Below are 14,528 nucleotides of genomic sequence, written 5' to 3'. Positions count from 1 at the left end.
GCTTGTAAACTCAGCTTCTATATTGTTGCGTAATCCCCCCCATGCTGTAGCCTCACCTCCCCTCCCAGTGGGACTATAAAACATTGCTTCCTATCTGCTCAGGTCTTCAAACACACACAGTCAGCACTTTCAACCTACACCATCTTGCTGACTTGCGTTAATTCTTATTCAAAGTATAGTAAGGAAAAGCAAAAGAATCGCTCTGAAATATAATTTTTTCTTTGCTCAGTCATGATACTAGTTATGATACATTTTTTCTTTAATTTTGATTCCGTTTGCAGTTTGCTCACAATACTAGTAGGATTTATTTTCTCTTTCATTTTTATTCTGTTTGCTCATGATACTAGTATGATTTATTTTCTCTTTAATTTTGATTATGTTTGCTCATGATACTAGTATGATTTATTTTCTCTTTCATTTTGATTGTTTGATCATGATACTAGTATGATTTATTTGTTCATCATGTTAATAACATTTCATTTATTTTTGTAACAGTTGGATCACACCTCAGCATTTAACTGAATCTCCACGCGACAAACAAGTAAACGGCAAAGTAACTGAACATCATTGAGTCTATGCTCTCTTCTGAGAAACAGTGCATTAAAGATACAATCCAGAATGTATTTGGTCATCTCTTCATGTGTTCGTTTACAGGAGAGCTCAGAGAAGCAGAGACAGCTGAGAAGATTGATATAGTTAAATGAGTTAATCTAACATGGAGTTGTATGCAGTTTGGATTATGTAAAGCAATCCAGCAGTTTCTGCCAAATCCAACCCAGAGACACACGATTATATCAATACTGTACATAAAGGCTACGGATCCCAAAAGTGAAGGCACATATATATATATACGTATATATGTAATTAAAGAAAATATATATATTTAACCAGGCAGGTCAGCGAAGAACAAATTCTTATTTTCTCCAGCTGAGTGTTCTAATCCTCTCCCTTTTAACCCATTCATTCCTTGGTTTCATCTTAGTCCATTTTTATGCCTTCCTTTCCAAGTTTCTTTATTATTTGTCATAGAGAAATACCTATCTCACCTATACCTATCTTCCCCCATGCTGAATGAGTAATTTCCTGAAAATGCATAAACACATTTAGATAAGCACATATTTTATTTATTTATTTCCAATAAATGTATTTTTTTTTTTTTTTTTTTTTAAAGGGACAGGGCACATTAATCAACATTACTGTGAATGTGCCAGTGTTTGCTTTAAAGGGCTACAAGTTACAACTTGTACAGAGTGGAGCAGGTTGTGAGGGAAGGAGGGCTGGTTATTTACGTCAGATCAAGTTTCTCCTTGACAGTTCTAGATAATGTCACCGGGCCAAGACGTTTTAAACCTGTTGGTCCGGGGGTCCGGTGGGGGCCCACCTCAGAGGTCTATAGACCACCCATGTGCTGATCTAGACTCCATTAACCCTTTCACTGCCACACTACCAAAGGGTTAACCCTTTCACTGCGACAATAACTGTGATTCATATCAGATTCAGTTTTATCAAAACTAAGCCTGATAGGTCGACGGAGATTACTGATATGTCGACGGAGGCCAATGATAAGGCGAATGATTACCTGAGGGAGGAGACTGAGATGGAGTGGCAGGCGATTAAGATTCCTAGAAGAGTGATTTTTAAAGTGACCTCCAGGTTACCTGACGTTCTGGGTCGGGTTCCACCTCTCTGAGGGCAGCTCTCCACTCTGAGGGTCGTCCACAGGAGGGTGCAGGATGGAGATACACACGTCCCCGTTCTGCAGGGGGGGGGGGGGGGGGGGGGGAGACCAACACTTGATTAATCTAGACTAGAGAGGAGAGAGAGAGTGGACTGATCCTGGAGAGAGAGAGGGAGAGAGGGGGGGAGAAGGGAGAGAGAGAGGGGAGAGAGAGGGGGGGGGAGAAGGGAGAGAGAGAGGGGAGAGAGAGAGAGAGGGGGGGAGAGTGGACTGACTGAAACAGAGAGAGAGAGAGGGCTGACTGAAACAGAGAGAGATGACTGAAACAGAGGACTGAGAGAGAGAGAGAGAGAGAGAGGAGAGAGAGAGTGGACTGATCCTGGAGAGAGAGAGGGGGGGAGAAGGGAGAGAGAGAGGGGGGGGAGAAGGGAGAGAGAGAGAGGGGGGAGAGTGGACTGACTGAAACAGAGAGAGATGACTGAAACAGAGAGGAGAGAGAGAGAGAGAGGAGAGGAGAGAGGAGAGAGGAGAGAGGAGAGAGGAGAGAGGAGGAGAGAGAGAGAGAGAGACACACACATTACTGTATGTCTATTTTATCCGTGACAATCAAACTATAAACAAAGAGGCTTATTAAGATGTTAGATCCTAATATGAATGTTTTATGCCTAATTTTATGTCTGCATTTTATGCCTAATCTTTTACTGCTGTGAAGCACTTTGGGCTGCAATTCTTGCATGAAAGGTGCTATACAAACTTAGGTTTATCATTATTATTATTATTATTATTATTATTATTATTATTATTATTATTATTATTATTATTATTATTATTATTATTATTATTATTATTATAACACTGTGGTTTCAATCTAAAATGACTTGGAATGAATGGAGGGTCAGTAAAGAGGTCCCTGTGTGGAAGTGACATCACACCATATGGTTCTGCCAGACAACCTGTTCAAAGTCTGGTGTCAGGTTGGTACCGTTACAGGTACAGCTTCAAGCTCGTACAGCCTGTAGCTAATTGTGCTATGTATGCATAGCTTGGTTAACTTTAGATCATCAGGGGTTCGAAAACTTTTCTTTTTAGCATGGGAGCTGAACTGAGTCACATTTAGCATTTTTGTACATTTTAGTTTTGTATATTGTACGTTTTGTTTGCATTTGGTCTTTTACTCCTTTACTCTTTGCAGTATGAAGCACAGTCTCAAGAGGGTCATACAGAACCAAGCATTTCACTATAATGTACATGTACCTTATATGTGACAAATAAAACAGAACTTAAAACATGCTGGTACTCTTTGTTAAGGGACCAAGTTTCCGAAACTTCACTGTCAACAGGTAAAAGTGCACAGCTAATCAAACCACTGCAATCTGAGGTGAAGACTCCAACTGAGGGGCTTCAAAGGGTAGTACATACACAAATTAACCAAATACTATAATAACTTGGTGGTCCCCTAAAACGGGGAGACTATGTATAAAAATGGCTAGTATTTCTACACGGCTCACCCGATGTGGATGTGAACACGCCCTGAAGTTAAAGCTGGAGGTCTGCACTTTAACCACAGTCATTGTTCCGTTTCAAATCCAATGTGCCGGAGTACAGAGACACAACAATAAAACATGTTTCACTAGACTTACGGACTCCACTGTGTGTGCAAATGTGTGTATATAGATATATATATATATACACACACACAATTATCTTCTTTTTTAAATACATGTTTAATGTTAAAAGAACACGCCAACATTTTGGGAAATTAGCTTACCGTCTTCTCCAGAGAAAGACAAGAAGATAGATACCAGTTTCCTCTCTGTGCGCGTTCAGTGGAAATCTATCTGGCTGCATGTTAGCTTAGCTTAGCACAATGAATGGAAGCGGACATGACCGGTTAGCCTAGGCATTGTCCCAACAAATGTTGGAGTGTTCCTTTAAATCTCCAGTTCTCAGATCTTAAAAGTTCAGAGCGTCTGAGTGTTACCTCGTAGATGTTGGGATGCCACATCTTGGTGAGGAACCGGAAGGTAGGTGGAGAGTACGGGTAGTCGATAGGAAACTTGATGTGAGCCTGAAGACACAAACACAGACACGGGTAGTCGATAGGAAACTTGATGTGAGCCTGAAGACACAAACACAGACACGGGTAGTCGATAGGAAACCGACTACAGGGTACAGGGTCCTTATTTAAAATTATTTCATTTCCTAGTGCGTCTTACAAAGCGCTCCTCCAGTCAGAGGAGCAGTGACTCTACCAGTGGCGGCTCTGCCACTAGGGGCGCACGGGCGCCGCCCCCCCTTCAGGCCCTGCTTGGTTATATGAGAGTAGAACAAGAAAAAGTATCTTTTTGTTTTTTGTTTTATAGCCCTATAAATAATATAAACATGTTTAAAATGAATAATATTTACTCATTTTAAGTATGTTTGTATTTCCAATGCACAATATAACGTTATTATCTAAAATAAAAAACACTCGTTTTCCTGAGCAGGAAGTGACGTTTTTTTTATTTTTTCGTATTTCTCGGCCCGGGCTAGACGCGATAGCGCTCTGAGTGCGCGTCACAGTTTGATCGCTGTATCCGTCACAGCCAATCAGTGCATAACGCGTTGTGCGTTGAAATATGACTATTATGTTGGAATCCGGGCGCGATTTGAAGCGGTCTAGCCAGTAGCGTCAAGAATTTCTGTAGCCGCATTTCGCGGAGACGCTCTCTGATTGGCCGACGCCAGTATTTTTTTCCGTAGCAGAATTTCACAGAGACTATCTCTGATTGGCCGAATCCAATTTCTAATGTTCCAATTCTAGGTTATTCCTAGGTTGGTCCGTTGGTGGAGATAGTTGTGTTGTTGTGAGAATGATGCAGGCAGCTGTTTTGTCTTAGAGCGTGCCGTGACTGCAAGTTCTTTAGACTGTTAAGCTTAGGCACTCTTTCAAAGTTGGTTAAGGTTAGAGTTTGTCTTAGAGCATGGCGATAGAACGCCAGGTAGTTTGCAGTCTGTTCGAGCGGAAATGGACAAAGGAATGTACTTGTGTTGTGCTAACAAGCTAACACTTGGCTAACAAGCTATATGGCGGATGCAGTCTGGAGACAGTGGACAGTGGTCTGGAATACATCAACAGTGGATTATACACGTTTATCAAGCTCTCCTGCCCTGGACGTTTCAACTAAACAGTGTCTCTCTCTCTCTCTCTCTCTCTCTCTCTCGCTATACACAGCTGTCTCCGCGAAATGCGGCTACGGAAAAAAGTATTGACTGTGCTTGCTGAGACGATAATTAATAGGCTAGCGATTCAAAATGCGCTGCTGTGTTGTGAACTATAACATTAATTTAGCTGCTGCTGATGCATAATGAATGAATGGTGAGTTGTTTAAAATGACAACATACATGTGTTAATTATTTGATTTGATTGATCCGAGAGACAGAGAGATTGCTCCAGAGCATCTCAGAGCATTACATTTTCAACTCGACCTATTAACGTGAACTGCGACCCATAAGGCACCAGCGGCAGCGGCCGCCACTGGACTCTACCTCCCACTAGAAGGGTGGACACACCAGTCTGCCTGCTCTACCTCCCACTAGAAGGGTGGACAACACAACAGTCTGCCTGCTCTACCTCCCACTAGAAGGGTGGACACACCAGTCTGCCTGCTCTACCTCCCACTAGAAGGGTGGACACACCAGTCTGCCTGCTCTACCTCCCACTAGAAGGGTGGACACACCAGTCTGCCTGCTCTACCTCCCACTAGAAGGGTGGACACACCAGTCTACCTGCTCTACCTCCCAGGGCTCGAGACTAACGATGTCCCGTCGTCCCGGGGACGATCAAATATTGATTTGGGACAAACAGAAATCTTTTTTGGGACGCAAACGGGACGGAGAGGATTTAATTTTTTTCACAGGAAATGTCAATTAGCAGACTGTCAGTGCGCGCATATATATATATGAATTATTCTACGTTAATAAAACATACCTGGTGATCAACTACAGTTTGCTGTAAACATTATGATATGTGTGTAGTGTTCTGATAACGACAGCTGCAGCGGGAGCTGGCTCATGCTGGATTTGCGAATAGCATGCAGCTGCAGAGCCGCAGAGCCAGGGGCGCTTTCAGGTCCAGTCACAGGCCCGCTCAACAGCGCCCCCCACCCAACGGCTGAATTGCCAATGGCTGAATTGGAGTATTGCACAGTGCAATACTCCAATTCAGCCATTGGTAATTCAGCCGTTGGGTGGGGGGCGCTGTTGAGCGGGCCTGTGACCGGACCTGAAAGCGCCCCTGGCTCTGCGGCTCTGCAGTTGCATACTATTGGGAGTCGTTGCGAGCAGCACGGAGTCTCGACTCGGGACTTGTTGTATTTTATTTTAGCAGCAGTTATCAATATCGACCAGGAGGACAGCGCGATCTAAGGGACATGTTTCATTACTAGTCAAGTGTCATTACTTTAGTTATCAAAGGTGGAATCTCTGGACGCAATGACATTATATAGTTTAAAGCTAAACTACGTTTTTCTTTCTTGTTAGAAGAGGGATAACTTATTCAGTTAGATTTGATTTGATCTTTATTTATCAACATTTTCAACCATAAACACACACATTTGTAATAACAAAAAAAACTAAAACGAAATAAAATACAAATACATTTAAATATATTTTCCTATGGAAGGAATAATCAACATGGCTCCAATTGGTTGACTATAACAGCACCGTGACCAAATATCCCTATACTAGCACCTTGTTAAACACTTTTTTTTATATATATTTATTTATTTTTAATCATAATTATTCTTGTGAAATCTTTCCACCTGCGAGCCTTTTGACTAAATCAATTTATTCTCCCCTTCTCTGAATGGTGTTTCTTATGGCAATAACAACTATAGACGACAAAACCAAAGTAAAGAAACGACATTTGATTTTTGGGACGGTTACATTCACTTTGGGACGGTTAAAATTGTATTTTGGGACGGTTCTGGGACGGTGGTGAAAAAAGTTAGTCTGGAGCCCTGCTACCTCCCACTAGAAGGGTGGACAACACACCAGTCTACCTGCTCTACCTCCCACTAGAAGGGTGGGGCATAAAAGAAAATATTGTTTGTTTCCTGTTGGTTGTCAGTTAAGGCCATGGGTAGGTAGGGCATTTATTTTATTTTATTTTTTATTTTATTCTTTCCCACGGCGACTATGGATAGTTTCTATGAAACTTTATTGTAAAAAGGGCGGCTAAGTGGTGCAGTGGGCAAGGCGCTCGCCACTAACGCAGGAGATGCTGGGTTCGAGCCCAGCTCTCTGCGTTGCTTCCGGCTTGGCTGGTCATCCATACTAATACAATTGGCAGTATTAGGGGGTGGGAAAGCCGGTGGGTGGGGATCAGACGTTGTGGACAGCGACTCCTACAGGTCGGTTGGTGCGCCTGTACAGCAGAATCAGGAAGCAACGGGGGGCAGCGTGAGCCTCCCACGCGTTACTCCTCGCCGCTGAGAGATCGCGCTGTACAGGTGAAAAGATGAGACAGCTGCCTCCTCGTGTACCGAAGGGGACACGTGATGCAAGGCTTGGTCCACATTGCAGCCGACAGTAGTGTTGTGTACTATTATCACAACCCACACATAACTAGTCTTATAGGTTACAGACACACCCTAAACCTCACCAGCATACAGATGCACCCTAACCCTAACGTCACCCCGCTCTCCCTTCTCTCCCCCTTGCATATATTGTGGTTTTCAAGGTGGCCTGCCCCCCTAACCCAATAGTAGGGATGTCCCTATTGGATGGGAGCCGATAACGGCATATTTTAATTGATCGGTATCGGCTATATTGAATTCAGATTATGTTTTGTTAGAAATTAGTTAAAACCATTAAGGAAAAGCTGTGATTTAGGATGTTTTTCTTTAAGCAGAACTACCGGTATTTAATTACCAATCATATCTTGCCTACATTGGATTGGTTTTACTAACTTTAAAGGGGAACTATTTTACTATTTCTTTCACTATTTGGGCACTTTTACACAATTCCTGTGAGTCTATGGAACACCTCTGTAATATATATATATTTTTTTATTCATTGTTTTGTATTTCTAATCAAGTCCTCAAAAACAGCATTTTTCTACCTCAAGATCTCAAGCCGTTTTGAGCCTGGGCAGCAGAACTGTGTGCAGCTCATCTTGTATCTCAACATTAACATGCAGCGGTGTCTTTCTGACATCACAAATCGCGCACATTTTCAAATGACTCAGTTCAGTGAGGGTGAATATTGTGAGAGGAGAATTGGAAGAATGCGCCAATATGAGAATTTTGAGACATAGATCATATTAATATAAGTCCACATAGCTAGGAAACAATGCTACACTCAAAAAGGCCATTTATAAGATAGTTCCCCTTTAATATACGCAAAGTGTGCACTGTGCTGCTAGATTATCTAGGAAAATACAAATATCGGATTGGGACTCAGTATCGGTAGATACTCAATATTAAATTAGGGATGCACCGATTCGATATCGGCCCCGGGGTATCGGAGACAATTATTTTATTATTAAAAAATATATAAATAGTCATTTAATTTGAATAATAAATAACATTCAGTACATTTATATCTATGTCAATTTGTTACATTTTGTTTAAACTAAGTTAGGAAAGTAATGTTTTAAGTCAAGCCTGACTTACCTTGCCTTACACAAAAGAATGATCCCAGTCTATTCCACACAGTGAGGCATAGTTTATTAATTGAACAATGGGTATCGGATCGGTACCCGGTATTGGCCGATACCAAAGCCCAGGTATCGATATTGGGACTGAAAAAGTCAGATCTGTGCATCCCTATATTAAATCACTCAGTATCGGTAGATACTCAATATTAAATGACTCAGTATCGGTATCGGTAGATACTCAATATTAAATTACTCGGATCAGGATCGGGATGTCCCAACCTGTAGGGGAACCAGTGGAACAGCATCACCAAATGAGTCGACCCAAAACTGATCCAATTTCAATCAATTGATATCACGGCTACGTAGCACCACCAAGCCACAAAGCCCTGCAACCACACTGGAATATCTCAAGTTCAAGTTCTTTAGTTCAAGTTCTTTAATAGTTGTCATACAGAAGTACAGAATACTTTCATACAAAATGCTTCTTACTGTTACGCTCCAGAGACTGTGCTAGACAAGATAGTATCAAATAACATAATAACATAATATAGCATGAATTTAGAAGAAGAAAAATGAGGTCACAGTGTTCGGTATAGACATATGTACAATGTTCTGAGTTACCATATAATATACAATACACAATACTATGCAGTGTACTAATGTACAGTACTATCTAGTGCAAAGCAGAAATGGGATGAGGTACAATTTTAGGTACAATTTACAGTAAGGTGTACGAGTTGTAGTGCAATCCTTCATCCATAAATATAAAGTGTGGGGAGTGGGTGCTACAGTGTGTTTGTTTAAAGTGGGTGTGTGCTATAAAGTGTGTGGAGTGGGTGCTACAGTGTGTTTGTTTAAAGTGAGTGTGTGCGTGTGGATGTGTGTGCTATGTGCGTTTGGTGGTTGTTGTTGTGTAGTGTTCATTCATTGTTCGTTTAGCAGCCTGATGGCCTGGGGATAGAAGCTTCTTCTGAGTCTTTCTGTGCTCGCCTTGAGACTCCGGTATCGCTTGCCTGACCGCAGCAGTTCAAAGAGGCAGTTGTTCGGGTGACTGGAGTCTTTAATGATTCTCTTAGCCTTGCCCTTGCAACGCTTGTAGTAAATGTTCTGGAGGGTGGGGAGCCCCCCTCCAATTGTGCGTTCGGCTGAACGTGTCACTCTTTGTAGTCTGCTTCGGTCTTGTGCAGTGCTATTCCCAAACCAGGAGGTGATGTTGCCGGTCAAGATGCTCTCTATTGTACATGAGTAGAAGTTCTTAAGGATCTTCTGGCTGACTTGGAACTTCCTTAGGCGCCTGAGGAAGTAGAGGCGTTGTCGTGCCTTCTTCACAACACTGTCAATGTGTGTGGTCCATGTCAAGTCCTCGGATATGTAGGCTCCGAGGTACTTAAAGCTGTTGACTCTCTCAACCGGTGCCCCGTCGATGCTGAGGGGGCTGTAGTCCTTGACCCCCGACCTCCTGAAGTCCACAATCATCTCCTTTGTTTTGCTGACGTTCAGGGAGAGGCTGTTTTCCTGGCACCATCCCGCCAGGACCTTGACCTCTTCCAGGTAGTCAGAAAGACTTGGGCAACACCTTCTCTTCCAGCTATGGATGGCTACTACAGGCTACTACAGGCTACTACAGGCTACTACATGCTACTACAGGCTACTACAGGCTACTACATGCCACTGCAGGCTACCTACTAGACTAGGCTACTACATGCTACTAGAGGCTACTACATGCTACTACATGCTACTACATCCCACTGCAGGCTACTACAGGCTACTATAGGCTACTACAAGCTACTACATGCTACTAGAGAGGCTACTACAGGCTACTACATGCTACTAGAGACTACTACATCCCACTGCAGGCTACTAGAGGTTACTACAGGCTACTACAGGCTACTATAGGCTACTACAAGCTACTAATAATAATGGATTGGATTTATATAGCGCTCTTCATGACACCCCAGTGACCCCAGAGCGCTTACAGAGTCCATTATTCGTTCATACACAGTCATACCGGTGGTGGTAAGCTACAATTGCAGCCAGAGCTGCCCTGAGGCAGACTCACGGAAGCGTGGCGAATAATCATCGCCTACGGCCCCTCTGACCACCACCAACATTCATTCACATGCATACACATTCATACGAGGCAAGTAGGTTAAGTGTCTTGCCCAAGGACACAACGGCAGTGGGATGGACATGGGCTTGAGCGGGATTCGAACCACCAACCCTTCGATCATTGGACGACCCGCTCTACCCCTGAGCCACGCCGCCCACTGCAGGCTACTACATGCCACTGCACTGCACGCTACTACAGGCTACTGCAGGCTACTAGAGAGGCTACTACAGGCTACTGCAGGCTACTACATGCTACTAGAGACTACTGCAGGCTACTACATGCTACTAGAGAGGCTACTACATGCTACTAGAGAGGCTACTACATGCTACTAGAGACTACTGCAGGCTACTAGTACTACATGTTACTAGAGAGGCTACTACATGCTACTAGAGACTACTGCAGGCTACTAGTACTACATGCTACTAGAGACTACTGCAGGCTACTACATGCTACTAGAGACTACTGCAGGGCAGGCTACTAAATGCTACTAGAGACTACTGCAGGCTACTACAGGCTACTACATGCCACTGTAGGCTATTGCAGACTACTACATGCTACTAGAGGCTCAGGCTACCCTAGGCTACTGCAGGCTACTACATGCCACTAGACTACTGCAGGCTACAGGCTTGAGGCTACCACAGGCTACTACAGCCTCATCTGCGTTGCATCAACTTGAACGTGAGCTCATACTGCATAGAAAACTCTACAGAAGACTGACTTCACTGAATAAGTCAGAGGGATGGAAAGAGAGACGAGTCTCATGTCCCGCTCTCTGCTGAGGTGCCATTTATATATCTGCCCATGGCTATAAATAACCACATGAAGCCCAACCATCACACAGCTCGTAGAGGAGGGTGGACAGGGAGGGGGGGCTGAAAAATGGACGAAACAATGAAAGGAAGGCTGATTCAGAAAGATGTCTGAAAAAGCGTATCGCGTCGGGACATCCCCATCAGGTCATTTTGCCCCCGATCCAGATCCGAGTAACTTCATATTTAGAGTATCTGCCGATCTAATATTTGTATTTTCCGAGATAATACAGGAGTGCACACTTCAAGTACATTAAAGTTAGTAAAACCAAGTCAATGGAAGGTAAGATGTGCTTGGTAATTGAACAGCTCTGCGAAATAGCTAAATAACCTCCATCACAGCTTTCCATTAATGTTTTTCATTATTATAAATTTCTTTTTTTCACAAAAGATTATCTGAATTTGATCAGGCATAATATAGCCGATATTGATTAATTGATCATTACCGATCAATTAAAATATGCCTTGATTGGCTGATTCCAATCTGTTCTATCCGATCGGGACATCCCAAGTAGCAGAGGTGATCCGGTTACCGGTTGTGGTTGATGAAATAGATTTATTCTATATTTTAAATATTACAGCCCAGTCTAATAACAGCTCAAATCTGAGGGGAAAAGTATTTTGTTTTAGAACATGTCTTTGCCTATTTGGACTTCTACAACTTAAGGACCAGGAGGCGAGTTGACGAGAAAAACGCTGATCTTTCACATCCTGGTCACCACCACATCTTACAAGCTTCCAAAGCTGTTCCACCACGAGACGTCCAAAACCTTCATATGGATATTTATGACTGTATTTATTACTGTATAGTGTATATCTATTCTGTACAGCAGTGACTTCTCACATTCGTTTTTCTTTAGCTTTTTCGTCTTTTTCTCCCATCCCCCAATTTTGTCATTATGCCAATTCTCTCCTGATCGTTGCACTACCCTACTGTTAAACAGTAATACAGAACAATTGTATTGCACTGTAAAAAAATTTGATTGTATCTGTCTGCACTTTATGTGCTCATTACATGTCTATTCTATTCTACTACTTATTGCACTATTTTACTCTGTCTATTCTATCTTACTCTTTTTTTATTTTTATTATTGGCTATTTTAAAAACTGAATCAACCCATAAACAAGGTGGCCTGTTGGGATGTTAGATCCTAATGTGAAAAACTGCGATTTTTTTTATGTCTGCACTTTATGCAAGCTAGCATAAGGACACATAGTATAACTGTAGATTGTATAGATTAGTATAGCATTGTATAGTAGTGTACATAAGACCCAGTGCCTCATCCGTAGCCAACAGTGTATTGCACTATCGCAGGACCTTAGCATGTCTTACCATGCTTTTTGTAAACGTTATGTACATTATACCTGTTATGTCTTATTCTTATGACTGTATTATTGCACAAATGTCTTATTCTCATCCTATTGGATTCTTATTATTGTATTATTGCATTATTGCACAATCGTTGCGGGCAAGACCCCCCGCATTTCACTGTATGCTGTGACAAAATAAAACTCTTGACTTGACTTGACTATGTGCTCATTTTGTGCCTGTCTTTTTTCTGTTGTGAAGAACTTTGAGCTGCAATTTCTGTATGAAAAGTGCTATATACAAATAAAGTGTATTATTACTGTTGGTCTGGGGAGGGTGTAGACTACCACATGTCTCCTCTGTTGGTCTGGGGAGGGTGTAGACTACCACATGTCTCCTCTGTTGGTCTGGGGAGGGTGTAGACTACCACATGCTGCCCTACTGTTGGTCTGGGGAGGGTGTAGACTACCACATGCTGCCCTACTGTTGGTCTGGGGAGGGTGTAGACTACCACATGTCTCCTCTGTTGGTCTGGGGAGGGTGTAGACTACCACATGCCTCCTATGTTGGTATGGGGAGGGTGTAGACTACCACATGCTGCCCTACTGTTGGTCTGGGGAGGGTGTAGACTACCACATGCTGCCCTACTGTTGGTCTGGGGAGGGTGTAGACTACCACATGCTGCCCTACTGTTGGTCTGGGGAGGGTGTAGACTACCACATGCCTCCCGTTTGTCTGGGGAGGGTGTAGACTACCAGCCACTTCTTTTCACCTGACAGAGAGGAGTTTCACTGGCAGAGCGTAACGCTGGGTAGGTTCACAATATCTCCTCCAGATCCACTCCCTGCTGAACAGCCAGCAGAAGGACTCAAACCCCACCGGCTTCCCACCCGCCAACACTGCCAGCTGTGTTCGTAGGGACGACTTACCAAGCCTGAGGTACCGCTGCCGGGAATTGAACCCGGGTCTCTGTGGTGGTAGGCAAGTAGACCTCTACACTACCCATCCACCTCAGTGTTTAGACCTCTACACTACCCAGCCATCCCAGTACTTACCTCTACAGACTACACTACTCAGCCACCTCAGTGTTTACTGTTTAGACCTCTACACTACTCAGCCACCTCAGTGTTTAGACCTCTACACTACTCAGCCACCCCAGTACTTACCTCTACACTACCCAGTCACCTCAGTCTTTAGACGTCTACACTACCCATCCACCCCAGTCTTTAGACATCTACACTACCCAGCCGTGCCTCAAAAAATTTGCACAATATCTCCACCACCTCTATGTTTATACTTTCATATTTTTTTAAGTTTCAATTCTATTTCTAGAGGCCTATTTCTTCCCATATGATTCCAGATGTTTGCTTTTCGTCTTCTTTGCGTGAGCAAGCACCAAGCCGATTCCCTTGTACACATGCAACTAAACGTGATACTGCGATAAACGCGCAATTCTCACTTTTTTAAGTACCCTTCGAAGAGAACCCATTTGGAAACACCGCCCCCGAAGCCCCCCCCGTTCCTCCTCCTCACCTTGAAGTAGCCGCCCTCGTAGAGTGTGTTGGGGGGCCCGAAGATGGCCACCTCCCAGTTGTAGAGGTCAGACTCCTCCACCAGGGTGATGCGGAAGCCCTCCACCGGCTGCTCCTGCAGGGACTTCAGCTCCATCATCAGGGCCTTCTGGGAGCTGGGGGTCGTCTGGTGGGCCATTCTGATCCCACTTTCGGACACAAACAAACCACAGAGGAGCAAAGGCTGCATGTCAATTTTCTGACAAATTCTCAGGGCAAAACAATGGATCAGCCTCGATTACCTTCGCTGGATGATGGGATACATTTCAGAATAACTGTTGACAACAAACTTGAATCAGGGCTGATATACCTCACCAGGCACAACATTGCTAGCATAGATTTTTTACAATTATTCTAGAATATTGTAAGACGAAAGGAGCAACATTCCACCTATTTAGACACAAATCCAAG

The 14,528-nt window shown here is 43.4% G+C and overlaps 1 protein-coding gene across 1 annotated transcript in view; it reads right to left on the bottom strand.

The window, feature by feature from the left end:
• The window catches only part of ube2r2 (ubiquitin-conjugating enzyme E2R 2), a 22,501-nt gene extending 8,239 nt beyond the window's left edge, over positions 1 to 14,262 (bottom strand). The window contains 3 exon segments of the mRNA XM_084317551.1: positions 1,659 to 1,756; positions 3,660 to 3,746; positions 14,080 to 14,262. Of these exon segments, the coding sequence (XP_084173677.1) occupies positions 1,659 to 1,756; positions 3,660 to 3,746; positions 14,080 to 14,256 (362 nt within the window). The 5' untranslated portion in view covers positions 14,257 to 14,262.
• Positions 14,263 to 14,528: the final 266 nt, after the last annotated feature.

Source organism: Notolepis coatsorum (genome assembly GCF_963971535.1).
Source record: "Notolepis coatsorum genome assembly, chromosome: 6".
Classification (NCBI taxonomy): domain Eukaryota; kingdom Metazoa; phylum Chordata; class Actinopteri; order Aulopiformes; family Paralepididae; genus Notolepis; species Notolepis coatsorum.
This window is presented reverse-complemented; position numbering and strand designations above follow the sequence as displayed.